The sequence below is a fragment of the Haliaeetus leucocephalus genome, unplaced genomic scaffold (genome assembly GCF_000737465.1).
Source record: "Haliaeetus leucocephalus isolate CR32 unplaced genomic scaffold, Haliaeetus_leucocephalus-4.0 Scaffold306, whole genome shotgun sequence".
NCBI classification, from domain to species: domain Eukaryota; kingdom Metazoa; phylum Chordata; class Aves; order Accipitriformes; family Accipitridae; genus Haliaeetus; species Haliaeetus leucocephalus.
This window is the reverse complement of record NW_010972742.1, coordinates 3,674,518-3,693,726: the sequence shown is the minus strand read 5'-3', so window position 1 is coordinate 3,693,726 and position 19,209 is coordinate 3,674,518. Positions and strand designations below refer to the sequence as shown.

General features: G+C 52.7%; 1 protein-coding gene across 1 annotated transcript; it reads right to left on the bottom strand.

Moving 5' to 3' along the window:
• Positions 1-380: 380 nt before the first annotated feature.
• On the bottom strand, positions 381-11,007 carry TMEM8C (transmembrane protein 8C). Its single transcript, XM_010570827.1, has 7 exons — positions 10,823-11,007; positions 8,323-8,437; positions 5,714-5,862; positions 4,589-4,705; positions 3,384-3,533; positions 1,417-1,436; positions 381-391 (listed from the first exon to the last, which is right to left on the bottom strand). The coding sequence occupies exons 1-5, from the start codon at positions 10,955-10,957 to the stop codon at positions 3,387-3,389; spliced, it is 663 nt and encodes a 220-aa protein (XP_010569129.1). The 5' UTR covers positions 10,958-11,007; the 3' UTR covers positions 381-391; positions 1,417-1,436; positions 3,384-3,386.
• Between the last annotated feature and the right edge of the window lie 8,202 nt (positions 11,008-19,209).

The window sequence follows — 19,209 nt, the reverse complement described above, 5'->3', positions numbered from 1 at the left end:
GGAGGAACAGCGGTGCAAGGGTGAGGAGGGAAGAGCAGCGTGTGGAAAAAAACCTGAAGTGGTCTTTCAAAATCACATGGTGATAAGGTGTTTTCTGGAGTGCCCCATACAGCTGGCAGCAGAACCAAGCTTTTAGGTTTTGGTCTGGCTAGTTTTTCACTTTCTGCAGCCAAAGGGATCTGGATAAAGTTTGCCTGGAAGATTAGCTGGCACCGAGCCCAACTAGACATCTCTGGAAGCCTCCCCTCGAGCAGGAGTAGGTCCTAATTCCCTCTCATCCCAGCCCTGCCGTAGGCAAGCATGGAGGAACGTGTGTCTCCTGGAAAGGACGGTTCGACCATGCCACTCTGAAGCTGCCCAATGGCCCCTGCGCCTACTGCAAGATCCTCTGCTGCGGGGCTGCAGCCTGAGGGCAGCCAGCCCTCTCCCCCCAGCACACTGGGATCCCACTCCTCCTGTGCTGGGGATGCTGGGCAGCGTGCAGAAGTGAGCGAGATCCTGGGGGATCCCTGCCGCTGTGGTCCCTACACGCGGTGGAGACGATGCCCCGCAGCCCAAAGGGTGGGAGAGGAGCATGAAGCATCTGACCGTTGTGGCTTTCCATCAGCCCTTGTCTGGGGATGCACGTCCTTCATGTGGTCTGTCCCGACGCTGAAACCGAGCAGGGAAATGGGGTGTGCGGGAACCCGCCGAGCAGGGCTGACCTCTACCAGTGCCAGCTCTGGGACAGATCTGCTCCAGCCACTGCAGACTGGATTCGGCACCAGCTGCAGTGTCCGGCCACGTCTGAGCTGCTGGCTCTGGGGCAGAGCGGGCAGGGGATGGAGGTGCGGGAAGAGACGCCGTGGGATGCTGTCCCCACGGGGTCGGCGGGCACCCCACACTGGCCCAGACACAAAGCAAATGGGATTTTGTGCCTGGGGAGGTATTGCGGAGCAGGAGGGAGGCTGGCAGGCTCCTGTTCGCCCTTGTCGCTGCTCTCTGCCGCTGCGCTGGTAGCAGATGCCGATGCCTCCGGAGTGGAAAGCCCGGTCCCTCCCCCCTCATTCCTTTTTTCCTTTTTTCTTTCTTTTTTTCTTCCCCCCCCTCAGCTGATCTTAAAAAAACCCAGGCGGTTTGGGCTTCATGAAACCCAAATGCCTTTTGCAGCATCAAGCCCGGATCCCATAAGTAATATCCCAGCGTTCAAGAATAAGACAGTATATGAAGTAGACGGGGAGCTATAAAGACGCTTTAAAAGGGGCAATAAAAGTTTTGGGTTTCATATCGTCTTACCAAAGAAGAGAATAACAGAGAAGCAGGAAATTTCAGTAGCAGACATGACAAAGGTCACAGCACTCAGACTGCACCTTAGACGAAAACACCTACTCTTATGAAAACAGCAAGAATTTTTGGCAGGGGCTCAAGAGCTCTTACAGGCAAAGCTCTCGGCAGCGCTAAAAGGTTACAAGAGACTGTTTTGTCTACGTTGCTGTAAATGTTTATAATATTTCCCTGCATTTGTATTGCAGGGGATATCCTGCCTGGGTGATAGCAAATTCAGCCCGTGCACCTTCCTCCCGGGTGTCGGGGTGCCTGGTGCTGCCGCAGCGGGTGCTGCCGCCGGCGCGGGGCTGATGCCGGGGCAGGGACCCTGCGGACGTGCCCAGCTGCGTTTCGGTCCCAAGGGTGGGTGCTGGTCCTGCATGGGGGTGCAAAGGGTGGGCCAGTTTGCGCTGTCGGAGCAACGCCCTCGGGCATCAGCAGGGAGAGGGGAAAAAGGAAACCTTGCTTGGGATTTTATTGTATGCAATATACTTCTTGGGTTTTTTGGTGTAACACCTGAACACATGGCAGGTGGGAGCTGGAGCTTTCATTTACTCAGCTGGGCCTTAGCTGACGTGCCCTCCTTGTTTGCATGGGGTTTGCCAACCTTTCTTCCCTCCTGCTCAGCCACGGTAAGGCATTGCAGTTACCCAGTGCTTCTCCTCCCAGTGCTTTACCCACGCGAGGCTCTCCCCATGCCCACGCTGCCCACGAACCGCCGGGGCTTGCTGCAGGGCTATGAACGTCACCGCAGTCCAGGAGGGGCTGAACACCCACAAAATGAGCACTTGGGACTGTTTTTTGGGGATACCCTGAGCAGTCCTTGAGTGGCAAAGTACTCCAGTAGCGTGCAAGGAATAGGGAAAGTGTCGCACACAAACCCTTAGAGCATCTTGCAGAACATCCCGGGGGCTGGATGCTCAGAAAGACCTGGTGTGCTGTGTTGGTTTAGGTGCTGGTGAACCCTTTGGAAGCTTTTTGCTAGCGCTGCCTCTGCGTGCAGCTGCATCAGCTGTGCCACCGCTTGCCAGTGACTCTTGGATGCTTGGGGGTTCATAATTCATTTATATTTTTGTTGGAAGCTCATTCAGTTTTGGTTGTTGCCCCGTCGCAGGAAGTTGCTCTGATGAATGACCAGGGTGGATTTCTCTTCCAGAGGAACCCAGGCTTAATGTGGGCTTTCTGTGGACATCACTGTATATCAATACTGCTCTAATTGTCCATGACATATAGTCTTGGCGTTTTTCCCAGACAGTCTAAATAAATCATACACTTCTGCTATAGTAAATAGTCTGTTAGAGGAGATGTTATAGGTTTACAGTCCTCCCCCTCCCTCCAGGAGCTTCTTTTCTCTGCCTCTTAATTTTCCATGTACTTTCCACACTAATGAGGCTCGCTGCAAGCGCACCTGCTGCCTGCAGCACCTGGGGCAGGTCTGCAAGGACAAAGTGCCCACTGTTGCAGCTCCCTCCAGGCCCTGGGGGGCTGTGGGCAGGGGAGGGGGTGGCCGTGCCCAGAGCTCTGCTTTGGGGCTGGCATCTGCCCTCAACTGAGCGGAGCTGAGCTGGAAAGTTTCTTGCACTGCTTAAGAAATGCTGGCGTTGCACACTTGCAAAGTCTTTGTTAGTGTGTATTATTTACATCAAGAGAATGCATAAATAAAATAGTAAATATGTCACAAAAATACAGGTTCTGTTAATTGGGCGTTGCGAACGAAGCCCCGCGTGCTCAGGCTGGGGAAACCTGCACGGAGGGGACAATTCGGCTCCTCCAGGGCCAGTGCAGGGGACAGCCCAGGCGGTGACATGGCCTGAGAGCAGGAGGGTCTCCTCAGGGTTGGAGCCCAGACAAGCGCTTCTCCAGCGAGAAGTAGGAGTATGTAGCAAACTGGAAGCGCAACCTCTGCTGGGGCTGATGGTGGAAAGGTGAAGACTTTCCAGGGAAGAAAATCCCCGGGGCGTGCACAGAGCTGGTGGGAGAAGATGCCAGTGTCCCACAGGAAAATGCAGCAGGCGGGCATTTTGCATTTGGTTGCATTGCCCCAGGAGCAGAAAAGCAAGTGCCCCGCTCGCCCGGACGGCTCAGACGCAGCAGCAGAGTGTGGAGCAGTCGAGCCTGGCGGGGGTCCCGGCGCTCCCGGCCTTCTTGTTCTCCTTGGGCAGCAGCAGCACAAAGGCCATGGCCAAGGCGCAGTGATAGAAGCTGTGCACGTAGGTGTAATCCCACTCCTGCAAGCGGGAAGAGCGTTAGCAAGACCTGCCGGAGCCGCGGTGCCGGGGGGCTCTGCGTTAGGTGCAAAACATTAGGTTTCTGCAAGTAGCCAAAAGGAAAGGAATAAAAAAAAAATTCCTGAGCCTTCTGCCTCTTTTTGCTGTCAAAGTAGAAAGGATTTCCAGCTTTAAAAAAAAAAAAAAGCAAAGTGGATTTAACACATTCCAATTTGCACATTTCCCAATTCTTGAATGAAGTGTTTCATTACCCCGCAAAGGACGCGGCGGCGAGGCCGGGGCGCGGGGGGAGGCGGTTTCTGCTAAGTGACATTTTTATGTTCTGCTAGAATTTGCAATTACTAAATGCTTTGAAAAATAATCCTTGGGGATGACTGTGAGGTTGTATCTAGCAGCTCCCAATGCACAGAGCAGCCGTAACGGCGGGGCTGAGCGCAGGCGTGACCGGCAGCTGTGTCGGGGGGGTTATCGCCTTCCCCGCGTGGGACAGACGGACCCTTTTGTGCAGGACGGGCAAACTGGCCAGCGGCGAGAGCAAAAGGTTATAAACATGGGATCGAGTGCCCCTGGGAGTCAACTGAGAGTCTTTGGCATGAGCCAGCTTTGGATCTGGCCATGCCTGGGTCGTATCCAGTCCCTGCCGTGGCTCTGCGAGGTGTCCTTAAGCCACCCGTGCCCAGTTTCCAAAAAACCTCGCTCGCATTTGACAAAGCCATTTTGAGGATCACGTACGGCTGAAGAAAGCATGGCCCGTGAGCTTGCGACTCACTTAACAGGGGAAAAAGAGAGCGAGCATCACCCTGCGTGTCACTTGGTGTCACACCTCTCCCTGCCCACACCGCAGTTAATGGGCCAGGGGCTGGGATGGGGACAAGTAGGAAGGGACCCTCGTCCCTGCCACCAGACCCCGGCACGCCAACCCCAGAGACCCGCACCTGAGCTGGGTTTTGTCCAAGGCTGGATGCAGCCCAGCGGTGCGAAGGGGGAGGTCTCCTATCTTGGTAATGTCCTTTACGCCTTGTAAAGTCAGGGTGATTGACTCTGCAAACAGGTACCTCGAAGAAGAACCGCAGCATCAGTGCTAACGCCCCGAAACAGAAGCCAGGACCGATCTGTTGGGTGTAGACGCTCTTGTCTGGATAGAGCCCTTTCTTCTCTTTCATCTTTTGTAGCTGGAAGGAAAGAGAGAACACACCAAACAATTTCACCTGGATTTAGCTGCCTGTTCCGCATCTGAAAGATCCTATGAATGCTGAAATAAAACCACCCAAAGCCCACGGCTCCCCCGGGCTGCGGGGTCTGCCTGCACGTGGGAAGCACCTGTGCCTTCTGCTGCAATGGGTCCTCCTGCTTCATTCCTGATCATAACGCTGTTTTCTTAATATTCAGCCCCAAACCCAGCTCAGGAAGCATGTGCCCTCACAAACCCAGTCTCTGGGAGAGCGGATCCCAGCACAGCCTTTGCACTGGGGGACACAGGGTGGTCTCATACCTCGGTCGCCTCCTCGCTCGCCCCCTCCCCGTCGTGGCCGCTTGCTTTTAGCTGCCGGCTGGGCAGTAGACGGGGCTTAGCGACAGCATGTAGCTGGCACTTGCATCACTGTATTTCCGTGATGCTCAGCAGTGCCTTCCTGCAATTTTTACCCCATCACTGATTTCTTCGCCTTTCCCTTTTACGGCCGTGCCGGCTCCTGCTAATGGCTCTGCCATCGGGCTCCCAGCCGGGTCGACAGCATCCGCCGTGTGCGGGGCACAGGCTGCAGCGTGGTGCCCGACTGTCCCAGCCAGATTCAGGCAGACTACAGGCAGATTCCTTCCCGCTTTATCACCGCATTTTATGCACATCTTCCACTGGCTCCGGGGCAGTTTACCAGACCCCTCTGCCTCTGAGTAGCTGTAAAAACTCCATCAATGCGTTCTTCCTGATTAGAAACGCAGGGACAGGAGATGTGGTAGATTGCTCAGACCGATCGAATCTGGCGTTTATCACAAAGGCTGTCTGCCTGCTTTCTGCTCGGGTTGAAGAAGTGCTGTTTAATCACCCTGATGGCCTGCGCTGTGAGAGCTGGACCTTGAGGAGGAAACCCCTGGCACAGGTTGGACCCCTCCGCGCAGGGCTCAGCCCCTTCCCTGCCGCGAACGTCCTGCAAAATGCCAGCATGGTGCCCTTCCCTACGTACCCATTTCACGGTTATCACCAGAACGGCCGTCCCGATGGGTCCCGAGTAGACACCGTAGCCCCAGCGGTCGTGGTAGATCCTCACGGCGATGGTGAGGACGCCGAACATGACGAAGGTCGATCTCTTCGGCTCGTCAAACTCTGCCAGGGCTGCGCAGCACCGAGCACAGGGAGCGTCAGCTCGCCCACCCCCTTCCTCGGCTGCTCCCCTAAAGCCTTACTGGGGTCTGTCCCACCTGCCCTGGGGACCCTCAGCATCGCATCCACTTCTGGTTTGCCCCTATGCCTCACAGCTGGGGAAACTGAGGCACATGGGGGCAAAGCGAACCATACTGAGGCATCTGAGTGGTGGCTCTAGGAGCTGATTTTAGGCGTCTTATGTTCACTATTGCGTGTGGAAGCTAAAGATTTCCCACCTCTATTTTCCTTTACTGCCTCAACCCAGAAGTCGAGACCCAGAAGAAGAAGACCCAGAGAAGTCAGCCCAGAAGACACTTGCACCCGGTGAGCCCACCATTGGCTCTTGAGTTTATCCTACATTTCCAACCCTCCCAAACTTGCCAGCTCACCCTGCTCCAGTAGGACCGCGCTTGCCGATGCGATGGGGACTGGGCTGCCTGGCTGTGCCAGCACCTGCCTGAGGTTTGCAAGCTGGAAGTCGCCAGTGCGAGTAAATTATTAGAGGCTTTTGTTTAGCACAGAATGGGGTAATAACTGATAAAAGTTATGGATCCCAGTGGGCTCCATGCTTTTCCAGCTCGCACAGCTGTGTTATGGCTGTCCTGGATTTGCATTCCGGGAAGCGTGCCCGAGGGTCTGCGTCCGCACATGTGCGCTCGGGCTTTACAAGCCACAGCGAGAGGCTTCCCTGGGCTTCAGTCACCACACCTTCCATGTCCTTGGATCGTGGTTTTATAGGGAGTTTGGCTAAGGGATAATGTCCGCATTTTAATCTCTGTTGTTTCCCTGCGGGTCAATATTTTAAACATCGTAGTCCGGGATTTGTATTTTTTTTGCAAGGTTTTTGAATGCAGTAACGAAGCAATCAAGTTGAATTTTGCTGCAGGGACCCAAAGTGTCTGGATCGGCTCTGACCTACCCTGACACTGCTGTTACCTACTGAAAGTGCCCTTTGGAGATGATTTGCCTCATTGCCTTTCTAGCCAAGCAGAGAGAGTGCTGAAGTGCCATGGACAGTGTGGGAGCCCACCTCGGGACTCGCACCTTGGGGGAACAGAGCCATTTCTAAGGTTAATATTTTCCCCATTCTTTTTTTCCCTGCACAGAAGATTTATCCTGTTGCATGCCCTCAAGGGGGATGCTGCTGTCTGCGCTGCTCGGCGGTGAAGGGAGGAGGGATGGATCTGTGCCCGGCGGAGGGGATGCTGCCCCACGGCTCGTGCTGGGCTTGGGGGCTGCAGGAGCTTCTCCCAACCCGGCCGGAGGTCCTGCACCAACCCTGGAACCCCGAGGGGCAGAGGAGAAAGTCCTGTGGGTGTTTTGGAGCTGTAGATCAGTGTGGTGACCCCAGCTGAGCACTGGGAGGGCTGGGGACCCTGCCTGGCTAGAGTGGGAACTGGGTGTGTGGCTGCTGGAGATGGTCCGAATCTCTTGAGCAAAGCCTTTGCTGTTGGAAAGTGACCGTCCCTTCATCTCTCTCCCCTTGCCCTACTCTATTCTCCTGTCAGAAATACTTGTGTCCTTCCAAAAAGCGTGTTGACAAAATAGGAAAATAATAGGTTTGAAGTTTTCATCCTTCTTTAGTTCTGTCATATTTTTTTCATTTCTATTATACCTTGTTTCAGTGGCAAATGAGGAACAAAAAGAGAAAAAAAGAGAGTGAAGGGAATGTGGGAAAAGGAAAACTGAGTAATAGAGCAAGGGTCAGGATTCTAAATAAAAAGGAAGTGAAATATATTTCTGCTTTTTCTAAGCAGATATAATATTTCCCATCAGCCCAAACTGGCTTTTGATGAACTAGGAAGATATATTTGTTTTGTCTAAACCACTTTGATTTGCATGCTACCAAGGGAAGTGGCAGATTCTGCCTTTCTTAATGCCCCCAAGTCAGGACAGGACATGCTGATGGGGCTCCATATGGGGAAAATGAAGAGAAGTGGGGGATTCCCTGACATGGAAGGTTTCAAACTAAGTCATCACATAGTACTGTCCTGCCTTGAACTAAAGCACAAGGCTGCATGTGTTACTTGCCAATTTGAAATAAATAATTCTGCTGTTGTAGGGACACGCATAAGAGCTGGTGAAGGTAGAGGAACACCCAACTAACACAAACACCCGGCACCAGACCTCTGTTTATCTCCAAGAGCAAAACTTCCCCAGCCACCACTCAGGACAGTTTTCATGTGTGTCTGGACCCCACCGAGTGCAATGGCTTTCCAAGGCATTAATGATATAAAAATTGATTAAACCATAGCACGGGCTGACTTCCGTAAAAGACAGTCTCACAGCTAAGTCTTGCAGATGGGAGCTCAAAGGCAACAGCATTTCTGGGGACTGTACCCACTGACCATCCCACCAGTGATGCCGACAGAGCTTGGCCGACCTGCAAACGCTGGTGCTCGGTAGGAACCATGAAAGACCAGTGCTTACCCATCAGGGACACCCAGATGGACAGAGCTGTTCCATAGATGCTGAAGTACTCCAGAATATCATAGCGCATGAAGCACAGCACTGATAAGCCGGGGCCATCACATGCGTGGTAAATCTATTAAAAAAAAAAAAAAAAGAAAAAAGCATTAGAAAACTAGTTCCTTACCCACAGACCAGTAAGGTAAAGGGTCTTATCAACTGGTTTAAAACAGCCTTTGCATGGCTGTTGAGAGGACGGCCAGCTAGAACAGAACAGTCTCAAATACACCAGGGTCACTGATACGCAGTAATGAATATATTTGAGAGATCATGTCACCATTCCCAATTACAAATTGCCTGAGAATCAACATTCTTTTCTCTTAGTACAAATTATTTGTGGACGAGCTTTAGTCTGCCTCTTGGTCTGTGCCAGCATTTGCAATCTGATGAGCAAGCTGCTTCGAGCCGAGCTGCAGGCAGTGCAGGGACGTCCTCTCCAGCAGAAGGAGGACTCTGGGGTTATGGTTCTAATTGTGAAAGATTCTCGTAAAACAATTCAAAATGAGTGTCCTGATGAAATGCGTATAGATGCCAGGTCACTGTCCAGGCTAAATAGGGTTTATATGGCCAGAGTCTGAATACTGGGGAATTCACTCATTAGTGCATTCCCTTAAAAACCGCTGGTTCCTGCCCATTAGCTCATTGATTAGGTTATTTGCGAAAAACCCATTGTCATGCAACATAAATGCGAACCAAGCCAAGAGAAATTTTCCAGCGCAATCAGAGGAATGCTCCCAGTGTTTGCCTGGCGCTCGCCTTTTCCTCCGAGCACTCAGCCCTGCAAGTTTTCTAGTGGTAGCACCAGCGTGCTTCGCTGTTTCTGAAGAAGTCCCTTCACTGCTTGGCAGGACGCCCTTGGAACAATCCTCGCTGTCATGGCCCAGCGGGGTTGCTGATATTATTTATAATGGGAATTGCTGCAAGTCCTTTGGCTTGCTGCAGTTTCTAGAAAAGATTGCACCACGGCTGTAATTCTTTTCTCTGTTTGAGATTGGGTTCGGGGAGTCTGGAGACAGGGGGAAGAGAGGGTGGAAGACAAAGAGCGTGTTTCTGGCCGGCGTCACAGCACTTGTCTGCGATGGACATATGCTTTCACTGCTCTGATGAGGTCTCCTGGGGGAGGAGGAATGGGACGCTACAAGAAAGGCAACAGCAGCAGCTGCTGCCCTTCCTACCCCCCCGACCATGCTGGCAGCTGCCTTCCCTTCCTTCCCTTCCCCACGCACAGATATTTTGCCTCTTCAATCTCTTCGGCGAGGACCTGTTCCACCTCCCGTCGAAACACATGCCAATTTTCCTATTGACTTCTCGGGGAGGTGGAGCAGACACAAAACCGGTGCAAAATGAAATCGTAGCTGTCTGGCTTCCCTGGGGAGCTGGGGGGGGGGCTTGGTTGGGATGTTTTTATTAACTAGTCCCGTAGTTTTTATGGAACTGGCAGAATTTCTCCCCCTGCATTGTGCTTAAATTGGAGGCTTAAATGGTGGATCCTTAGGAATAAGAGACTAGCCTGGTTCAGAGCTCTGCTGCTGTGGAAGAGCTTTTCACACCTTTATCTACTCCCTGCCTCAGTTTCTCTGTCCCTGTGCAAGGGATGAGATGACCCTCATGAGATGCCTCGAGATGGGTGGGGAGAAGCGGTAAATGCAATATTGGTTGGGTTGCTGGGCTATTTCCTTCATATCCTTTAGCAGAGCATTGCTATGGGGTTAAGTAGGAGATTTATTCCAGTGGTAACACTGCTTTAGGTGCTCAACCTGTGTGTGTACAGAGGCACTTAGCAGCAATACAAAGCACAGGGCAGCTTACTGCCGGGAGTGGGAATATGAATTATTTTGTATATGTACAGACAACCGACTTTCTCCTCCCGTTATTCCCATGCGAGGGAAGGCAGGGCGATTCTGAGCCTGGTGAAACACACATTTTCAAACCACTCTGCCAGGGTGCAGGGTTAATATTTATTTTTCTTGATAGCTCAGAAGCATGTTTTAGTCTTTCTTTTCCCAGTGCAGAAACTCCCCCGACTTGAGCATTGCTCCCATCACCACTTAGCAATTGCAAAATCAATAATTCGACTACGTGCTTTTGGCTAAAATGACAGAAGCATAGCGAGAGACTCTGGATACAATTTAAACCCCAAATTCAGCATGGCCACTTACCAGCTGTAAAACAAAGAGAAAAAACAGCTCCAAAACATTGCGAATCAATCAAGTTGCTTTGTACCCAGACCCTCTCTCTAACCTCACAAACAGAAAACACCATTAAATCTATGTAAGGCCACCCCTTAGGACCACCTAAACTGAAGAATCAGCCGCTCAGCGCCGCACACGGTGGGAAATAGCTGAAAATGGATATTCTGGGGGTCGCACTCACTGCTCTTGGGTGAGATCCAGCTACCCTTCCCGGCAGAGTCCCGGTGCAGGGGGATGAAAGACCCGGGGGAGGTACAGGGACATCTTACCGCCACGAAGAACATGGTGAAGAAGTAAACCATGGCTTCCATGTGGAAGCGCCGCTTGGCCGCGATGCTGATGGTGGGGAGGAAGACCAAGGTGCTGATGGTGGGCAGAAGGAGCTTGGCCACCAGTGAACCCATGGGTGCCTCACAGGCCGGCGGCTCCCAGGAAGACGGTCTCTGCGAGCTGGATGGAGACGACAGAGAAAACAGCCGTGGCGAGTGTGCTTTAAAATTTAAATGCCCTGCGTGGCCGGGAGGGCTGCGGGCAGGGAACAGCTGCTGCCGCCACAGCCGCCCCCTTTGCTTCTGTCTCTCCCCAAGAGCAAAATTCTTGATGCAGCCGGCGGCTGCTGGTGGCAGATGCTCTGTGCCCCTGATATCGCTCTGGGTGTTTCTAAAGGAACGTTGTCCTTGCACGCCTTGTGCTGGGTGTTGGATCTGGGTGCAATGTGGGTGAGGGCTACAGGTTTGCTTGCTCCCCGTGGGGACACCCCACCTCTGCATCCCACCCCTGCACTGACGCTGGGTCGGTGCTGCTGGAATAGCCTGGCAGGGAAAAACTATCTGCTGCTCCGCACTGGCACAAAGTAGGGAAGAGCTGGTGTGTGGCAGGTACCGGGGGGTTTTAAAACAGCGGGACGTATCTCGCTACCTTTGCTGTACCTGTGAAATACACACCAAGCTCCAAATCTGCCTTTTATTTCCCTACGAGGGCAGACCTGGAGTGGGTGACCCTGCTCTAGCAGAGCATGGGCATCGGGGAGCTCGCGTGATGCAGCATCTAATGCCTGCTACGCGCGCCTGTGTGTCCTCCTATGCACTCGGGTGGAGTTAAGTGCAGTTAAGTTTCTCGGCCATGCCCTCAGGCTTTGCAGCGTAGACACCTCCAGGAGATCTGTCTGAAATTCAGGAGCTGAGCGTCTCTGGGGTAGAGGAATTTGAGCAGATGACCATGCGGCACAGAAAAGCCGGAGGAAAGGAGACCAAAAGCCAAGCAGCGTTTGGGCTGCTAATCCACTCAGTGGCTTCTCTCTTTTATTATGACTTTTTATTATATCACTGCTGCTCCCCTCCTGGGTTAATATCTTTTCCTTGGAGCCTCGCAGGGATTCTCGGCATCTTTTCGGTACAGCTGTTCCCGGGACGCAGGGAGCAGGAATGCTACGCTTGAGCAACCGCCTTTGTGGCTGTGGGTTTGGGGAGGAGGCTGCGAGCTGCGATATGAGCCACCGTCTATTTCTGAGGCCGACAGGACAGGCTCGCCTGTCCCCCGGGAGGGGGTCCGGTGGAAAGGCAGGCATGCACGGAGAAAAAAAACACTCTTTACAACCACTCCAGCCAAGTTGGAAAGGACTCTGGGAGGGGGAGCGCAGGGGTGTTGTGTGCGCGGTGAGAATGGCACAACAGCATTAAAGCACTGACCCGAGAGGGCTGTGCTGAGAGCCTTCCTCGAGCACGGCTCAGATAAGCTGCGTAGGGCTCCCAATTTTAGCTGATATTGCAGGAACCATCCACGTTCCCTGGCTGGCTGCAAGCAGCATCCCTCCGCAGAGCGCTGCCCACACCGCGTCTCCAGCCGCCCTCCCGCTTGGACAAGCCATAAACTTACCGCAAACCCCTGCAAAATTGAATCTCTACCAATAAATAGTGAAAAACTCTGATGTCCCTATTTACCATGAAAATTAATCCCTCCAAGCCAGCACGTAAATACTCTGTGCTTTCTCCCCAGGCGTCCAGCCCTGAGTGGGAAGCGGAGCCGAGCGCCAGCACGCCCTGAAGTACCCTGTTCCTTTCCTGTGCCATATCCTCAGGCGTATCCGTTATTCCATGTTATTCTTGCATGAGCTGCTTGGACCGAGGAAGGTGCTCAGGGCCGCTGTGTGCTGCACGGCAGGGCTTGTCTCCGGGAGGATTTCAAGTGGGGTTGGGGTTAGCTGGTTGCATCAACTGCTCTGGATTCCTGGGTAAGAAAACCTGCACCCTGCTTTTGTGGCCATGAGGTTGGTATCAGAGAGGTGAAAACACAGCTCAAAACCTGTTGGTGAGGTCAAACTTCCACGTCTGGGTGCAAAGCAGCCCTCCTCGCCCTCGTGGGACCATTTGCAAGGGCATGGCAGTTGTGCAACAAGCCACCATTTGCAAGGACGTGCAAGGGTGGTGGCTGTGCAACAAGGCAAATGGCATCACTTGAAAAAGATGATCAAGCAGTTGTTAAATGCATCCCCCTCGCCCCCATCCTTTGCCCAAAATCTAGTTGGAGTCCACTGAAAAGGAAACCCTGTTGGCTGCTGGATGCAGCAAGTGCCAGCCATGGCAAGCGCTCCCCCAAGCAGGGAAGTATTGGAGCTCTCAGAAGCAAGAAAACATTCCACAGGTTGTTGGTTTTTTTGTTTTTTTGTTTTTTTTCTCTCCCAGCTGCACACTCTGGGCTGGCGTTTGGTTTGCAGCCAGCGCTGTAGGCATAGAGGAAAAAAAACCCGGTTTGCACACGTGTTCCAGCTATTATTGAAAAAGAGACCCCAAAGTAAACTACAAGGCAAGGGGCAGGCAGGTGGCGAGCTCCTGTTGGGAGCTGCTGCTTAAAAGGTCTTTGTTCAGGCTGCAAACAAACGGCAGCGCTAGACGTGGGCTTTGCAAACCTTCCCGGGAAGGGACCCAAATAACAAAGGGCCAGGACTTTGTTCCTTCTTTTCTGAACAGGTAGGAAATGTCGAAAGAGAGAATTTTAGCTCCTGCATTTAAGTACTTCTGGAAAGCAAATTTTAAATCTGCATTCCACAGGGCTAATTTTGTGTGCACCAGAGTGCACGCAGGAACGGTGATATATATGGCTGAAAACTGGTTCCCAGATGCCAAAACCAGGTTCTGGTATGCCGTCCTAGATCCTTCCAGGGTAACATTAACCGTGACTTTCAGTAAGCACTTCTACCCTTTCAACTCAGACATCGCAGTGAAGGAGAGAGACGTAGATAGTTTTATTTTTAGTATGAGAGTGATAGTTTAAAAGTAGTATATATTAGAATAGAGGATGAGGGATCTGGGCCAGCTGAGAGTATTGAGAGTATATTCTCCTTGGGATAAGTATAGGATGATCTTTCATCTGTATGTGGTGTAGACTGCATCAGAATTGAAACCTGCTCAGGGTCCCCAGTTACTGCCAGGTTTGAAATAATGGTGATAACGACACTAAAATGGAGAGTCAAGGTTGCAGCTTCTTTATGGGCTTGCGGTTTGCAGTGCTGCAATACGACCATCGGTGTGGGCAGGTAGGCGTGAATGCCTGCGCCAATTTAGTGCTTACTGCAAGGTGTTATTTACCACTTCCATTACTTCAGAGTCTAATCTTTCATCTCCACAACCCTTTGACTCATGCGCTCTGGACTTAGGGATGAAGGTGAAAAGCTGGATGTTGCCTGGTTTCAGCAAGATGATGTGCAAGAGCCGTGGCTCTGGAGCAGCACTGTCAGCCCCAAGGAGCCCTGAGCAATTTGACGAGCATGGCACCATCCAGCTTGCAAAGATTTCTTGTCTTTTTGCTACTCTGCCTTGGGAATTTGATCAAGAAACCTCCTGGCGTGAAAGGTGCAAGTGTGGAGCAGCCCATGGGCACAAGCCGTTCCCTGCCCAGCTGGAGAAGGGACGGCTGTAGCATCTGGTTAGAATATCTTTCATTACCTACCGCAGCCTGTGATCAGAGCTGTTGCAGGAGATGCTGGTGTGGGAAGCGCTTTCTGGATAGCTGAAATCCATACGTGGGCCCTGGCACCAGGGAAAAGGAGACCAATAAATGCAGAGCCACCAGCTGTGCCTGAGCCCCTCGCACGGCTGGTGCTGCAGACCCGGCTCTGATCAACCGCAGCGCTCGCCCGCTCCCGTCCACAGCCCTGCCAAAGCACCTGCATCCTTCTTTTTTTATTAGTGGAATAAATTGCCACTTAAAATATCCATTCTCCGTAAGGCCTGGCCCCATTTTAGGCAGCTTTAGCTGAATACTTGCCCTTAAAAAATTTCCCCTTCCCTTCTCCCTGTTGAATAAACCTATTACGCTTATTCCTTGCAGGTATCCCTGCTTCTTTTTTCCTTAGAGTATTTTTCGCTCTTCCCTTCTCTACCCTGTCATGGCCCATTACAAACATGTCACCGTTAACGGTAAGGACATCTCTTTTCTTGTCACCAGGTTTCCATCACTTGTACCCTTCTGGGTGTCCCAGCTGCTCGGGGCGGCTGTCCTGCTGCCAAATTCAGGGGGGCAGTGCAGGGGTTTATTGCTCATTTCATGGTGTTTAATGTTGGGTTTTTTTACAGTCATGACTCCTGCAGCCCAGTGATGATGTGAGGGTCTCAGCTCTCGCCCCGTTGGTCAAAAATGTCATTTTCGGAAGAGAAAAGCTTGAAGTTGTGGTGCTTCAAGGCTCAAAATCCAGAAGGGAATGAAACTAGTCTTAGGGTTTTGGGGAGTCTGACTCACGAGTTTTGAATGCCTGTGGTTGGCAATGCTGCATAGCTGATGTCCCTCAGCACAATACTGCACAACTTCCATGTGAGACTCATTCCATTAAAAGAAAACGCTTTGTACTTTTTTTTTTTTAAATCTTTGCATAGCTAAAATTTTGAACCAAGCATGACTTGTCTGGAAGCTCCTCCAGGTTCTGGCAGGGATGCATACTCTTCGGGGACAGGTAAAATTAAAGTTAAAGAAATCTGCAGAGAAAAAAGGCTTTTAAAGCTCTTGAAACTGTATGGCCATGACTGTACCTGGGGTCACTGTGGTTGCTTGTGGCTTTCAAACTGCCCAGAGGTATTTTTTAATAGGAATCCGATGGTGAGAGCAGCTTGGTGGCTTTGGCTTGTTCAGTTTGACTCAACATTTTGCAAACCTCCATGGATGAAACCCTCACGCTAACATGATATAAATCATTGCTATCCACACTGCATGGAGGCACACAGAGATGAAGTGCCTTGCTCAACACTCTGCCGTAGGTCACTCTGCAAGGGACTGGGACTGTCTCTAAAGAACACTTTTTTTCATCTCCTCTTGCTTGTTTTAGTTACCCAGTGGTAGGCCATAGCCACAGCTCTTAAGAAGAAGGTAGGGCTGGCTGCCAGGGCCTTTTTTTGGGGCTTCACCACATTTTGGTCCCCCTGGCAATGTCCCAGCCATGCAGGGACCTCACCCACTCTGTGGATGGCTTAGATCTGCCCACACTGCTCCAGGCTCGCCTGGAAATAACGTTTGTAGCTGTGCAGAAGCGTTGAACAAACAGGTCAGTTCTGTAGGCAGTCTTAAAAAAAAGAAGAAAATCAGTTAGTCGCCTTGCCCCCAGGCAAAGATGAAGCTGCTGGGGGGTCCTGGACCAACAGACTCCAGACCACGCTCCTGTTCTTCCTCCAGCATGGCTCTCCTGGACCTGAGCAGGCATTTCGGTGGGACTGGCTATGACAGAGCCATTCTGTCTGCTGTGCCAGCACAAGGGCTGGACCAGAAAAGAGCTAATTTTGCTGGGAAAGCAGTGCTGGAATGCCACAGCCCATGGCAGGGCCATGGCTCTGGTTCACCAAGGGCAGGTCCTGTGGTACATCATCCATGGAGGACCTGCTCCAGGGAAGTGCTTGGGGCTCAGTGGTGCTGAGCATCAGCTCTGGCACGGCATGGATCAGGATGGGAAGGTGTCCCGTGATGGGGAGCACAGCAAGACGATCAATGTCTTGTGCCTAGACTGGAGCTTACCACCGCTCTCTGCTCCAGGTCAAGGATGGAGGTCCTTCTACTGCAGCAAAGGCTGCCCCGGCAAAGGGATCCCCCCACCCCTCCTTGGGTGAGAAAGGGCCTGATCCTGCAAAACGCAGTGCCTCTGCTCAGCTGAGCAGCCCCAGCTCCTGCTGAGCAGTGACAGTGCCCAGCCCAGCACTTTGTCGAACTCATTTCAGCCAAGGAAACTCCTTTCCTCTGCAGGCACTTCTCTAGCCAAACCAGCAGCCAGTCGCCGGCGACTCTTCCCCGGCTGGAGAAGGTTATTTTGGAGTGTCTGTTGTTCCTTTTATTTGCACTCTGAATTATGCACGGCACCGGTTTGGGATGGAAAGCCTGGCAGCTGCCTGCGGGATGGCTGCCGCGATTCCCTTGGGGTGGCTGTCGGGGTAAGAGGCCACCTTGTGCGGTGCTGGAAGGTGAATGCGCAGTGCCGGGACCGCCAGGCTGCCTTGCCCAAATGTGGGATGCAGTGAGCAGGGCTGGTTCAGGGACCCTCGCCCAAATCCTAAATTTCCCTGGGAAAGTCCAATGCGAGCCCTCAGCGACCGTCCCTGGGTGGGAAAGCCTCTCACTGTCCATGCAGGTGCATCTTGTCTCAATTTACTCCAAGCCCAAAAGCAGTAAATAACATCTGCAAATCATTTCTAACGCTTATGCCAAAAAACTGGGAGATAAAAACCGCTGTCGTCTGAGCCCAGCCGTCGGTGATTAATGCTGTACCTGCCGGCAGCCTCGGCAGCAGCACCCGCAGCCCCAGGATTTTGGGGGCAGCACTGGCCTCGGGGGGGTTTTGGGGTGGCGGGAGCAGGGGCTGGTCCAGCCCCACGTTGGAGCCGTGGGGTTTGGCCAATGTGAAGCTGGACAGAGGCTCGTGTTTTGGATCTGCTCTGCAGTGCGTTTTGGTTTTGGGGCTGTTTTTGCTCCCACCGAGGCAATGGCATCGCTCCTGCTGATTTCACGAGGACGGGCCGGGGCTGCGTAAGCTGCGCTGCTGCAGCCAGGGATAACACTGCGTGATTTATGGGAGCAATCAGTTGCCACTAGGAGCTGGTTAGGAATTTTCCGATGAAATGGGGATTGCGTCAGAAACCGCTGAGTCATCTCAACTGTTTCATAAAAAAAAAAAAAAAAGAAAAAAAAATCCTTTGGCTTTGATGAACTTCTGGTGAAGCACAGAGACCGAATGCGTCTCGCCTGCTGCCGGTTCCCCCAGCACTTGCCTCGGCGACAGCCTTCCCCCACCCTCCCGCTTTCCCCCCCCCCAGGTGCTCCCTAGCCCCGGGGCATCCCTGCTGCAGGATGGGGTGCGGGGTCACCCGGGGATGGGGTCTCCGGGGGTGCAACCTGCCAAACCCCAGGGCTGGCGGGAGCTCTGGGGGGACGCTGGGGCTCACACGGACCCAGGCTGCTCTGGCGTTTTCAATGTGAAATATTTTGATGCTTTTAAAACCTCTCGTGTTCAGACTTTTCCCTCCCGGTTGTTCCAAAACGGAAAGGGTTTTCTCCTGCATGTCTCGGGCTGGGATATTTTGAAATGCAGAAGTTGGGTGAACTCAAGTGCTAAATTTTCCCAGTGTCCTGGTCACAGCCAACCGATGGAAAATTGAAAGTTGCAAATCAACCTAGCTGGGTAAATTAAAACAGGCTGGCAGACATTTAGCCAAACAGAAAAGGAGACTTCATTTCCCATGTAAATTTTTTGGGATGGATTCTCTGCTCAGCTTCACACAGCCATCCCTGGGAGGACTGGGTCCAAATTAACACCACCACGGACCCGCGGCAATTCCCGCAGGGTGCTGGGAGCTGTGCGGAGATCCGTGCCCATGGCGGGGTGGGAGCACACCCCGAGGGCCTGCAGATGGGAGCTCCTGGCCCGTGGCAAGTGGCGACAGGGCTGAACGTTGCCACTGAGGGCCAGGAGCAGCCGGTGGCAACAGCCACCATAAACTGCAGTGATCGCCTGGGGTGCAGAGCCAGTGCCGGGGTGCGGTGTCCCACTGGGAGCACTGGTTTTGCCCTGCGCGGGGCAGGTCTAGAGGGGAAGGAGAGAAGGCTTGAGCTGGAGCATCTCCGGTGGATGAAGGAAATTGTTCAGGTTGGGCTGCTCAAAGCTGCTGGGATGTGACCAGCGCGTGTGCAGGGGGTGTGTGGTATGGAATGCATAGGAACGTGCGTCACCACGTAGGTGAGGCGTCTCATCGACCGTGTTACACGTAAAGACGGCAGAGAACAGACCGCATATATCGTTTATAGGTTACGTACGCTGTATAACTGTGTCTTTCTTTACACCCTAGGCTTTTCTCTCCGACACACACACGCGCAGAGATCAGATACAATACGCGCACGGCTGTCACCGAGCCAAGGGGACCGCTCTCACCCAAAATGGCTCTTCTTGTCCACCGACCCCATTTCTGACCACCGCCACCCTCCTGCGTGGCAGAAAACTTGTTTCGAGCGGCACGACTGACGCCGAACCTTAGCAAACGACACCCCAAAAGCCCAGGATGGCGGGGACCCGGTTTTATTTTTTTTTTCAGCCGAAAACGCAACGAAAACCCCCTTACAGACCGCAGCCCACCAGCCCTCCCTGCACTTCCACGGGCAGGATACGGCCTGGGGGTGGGCCCGGGGGGTTTTT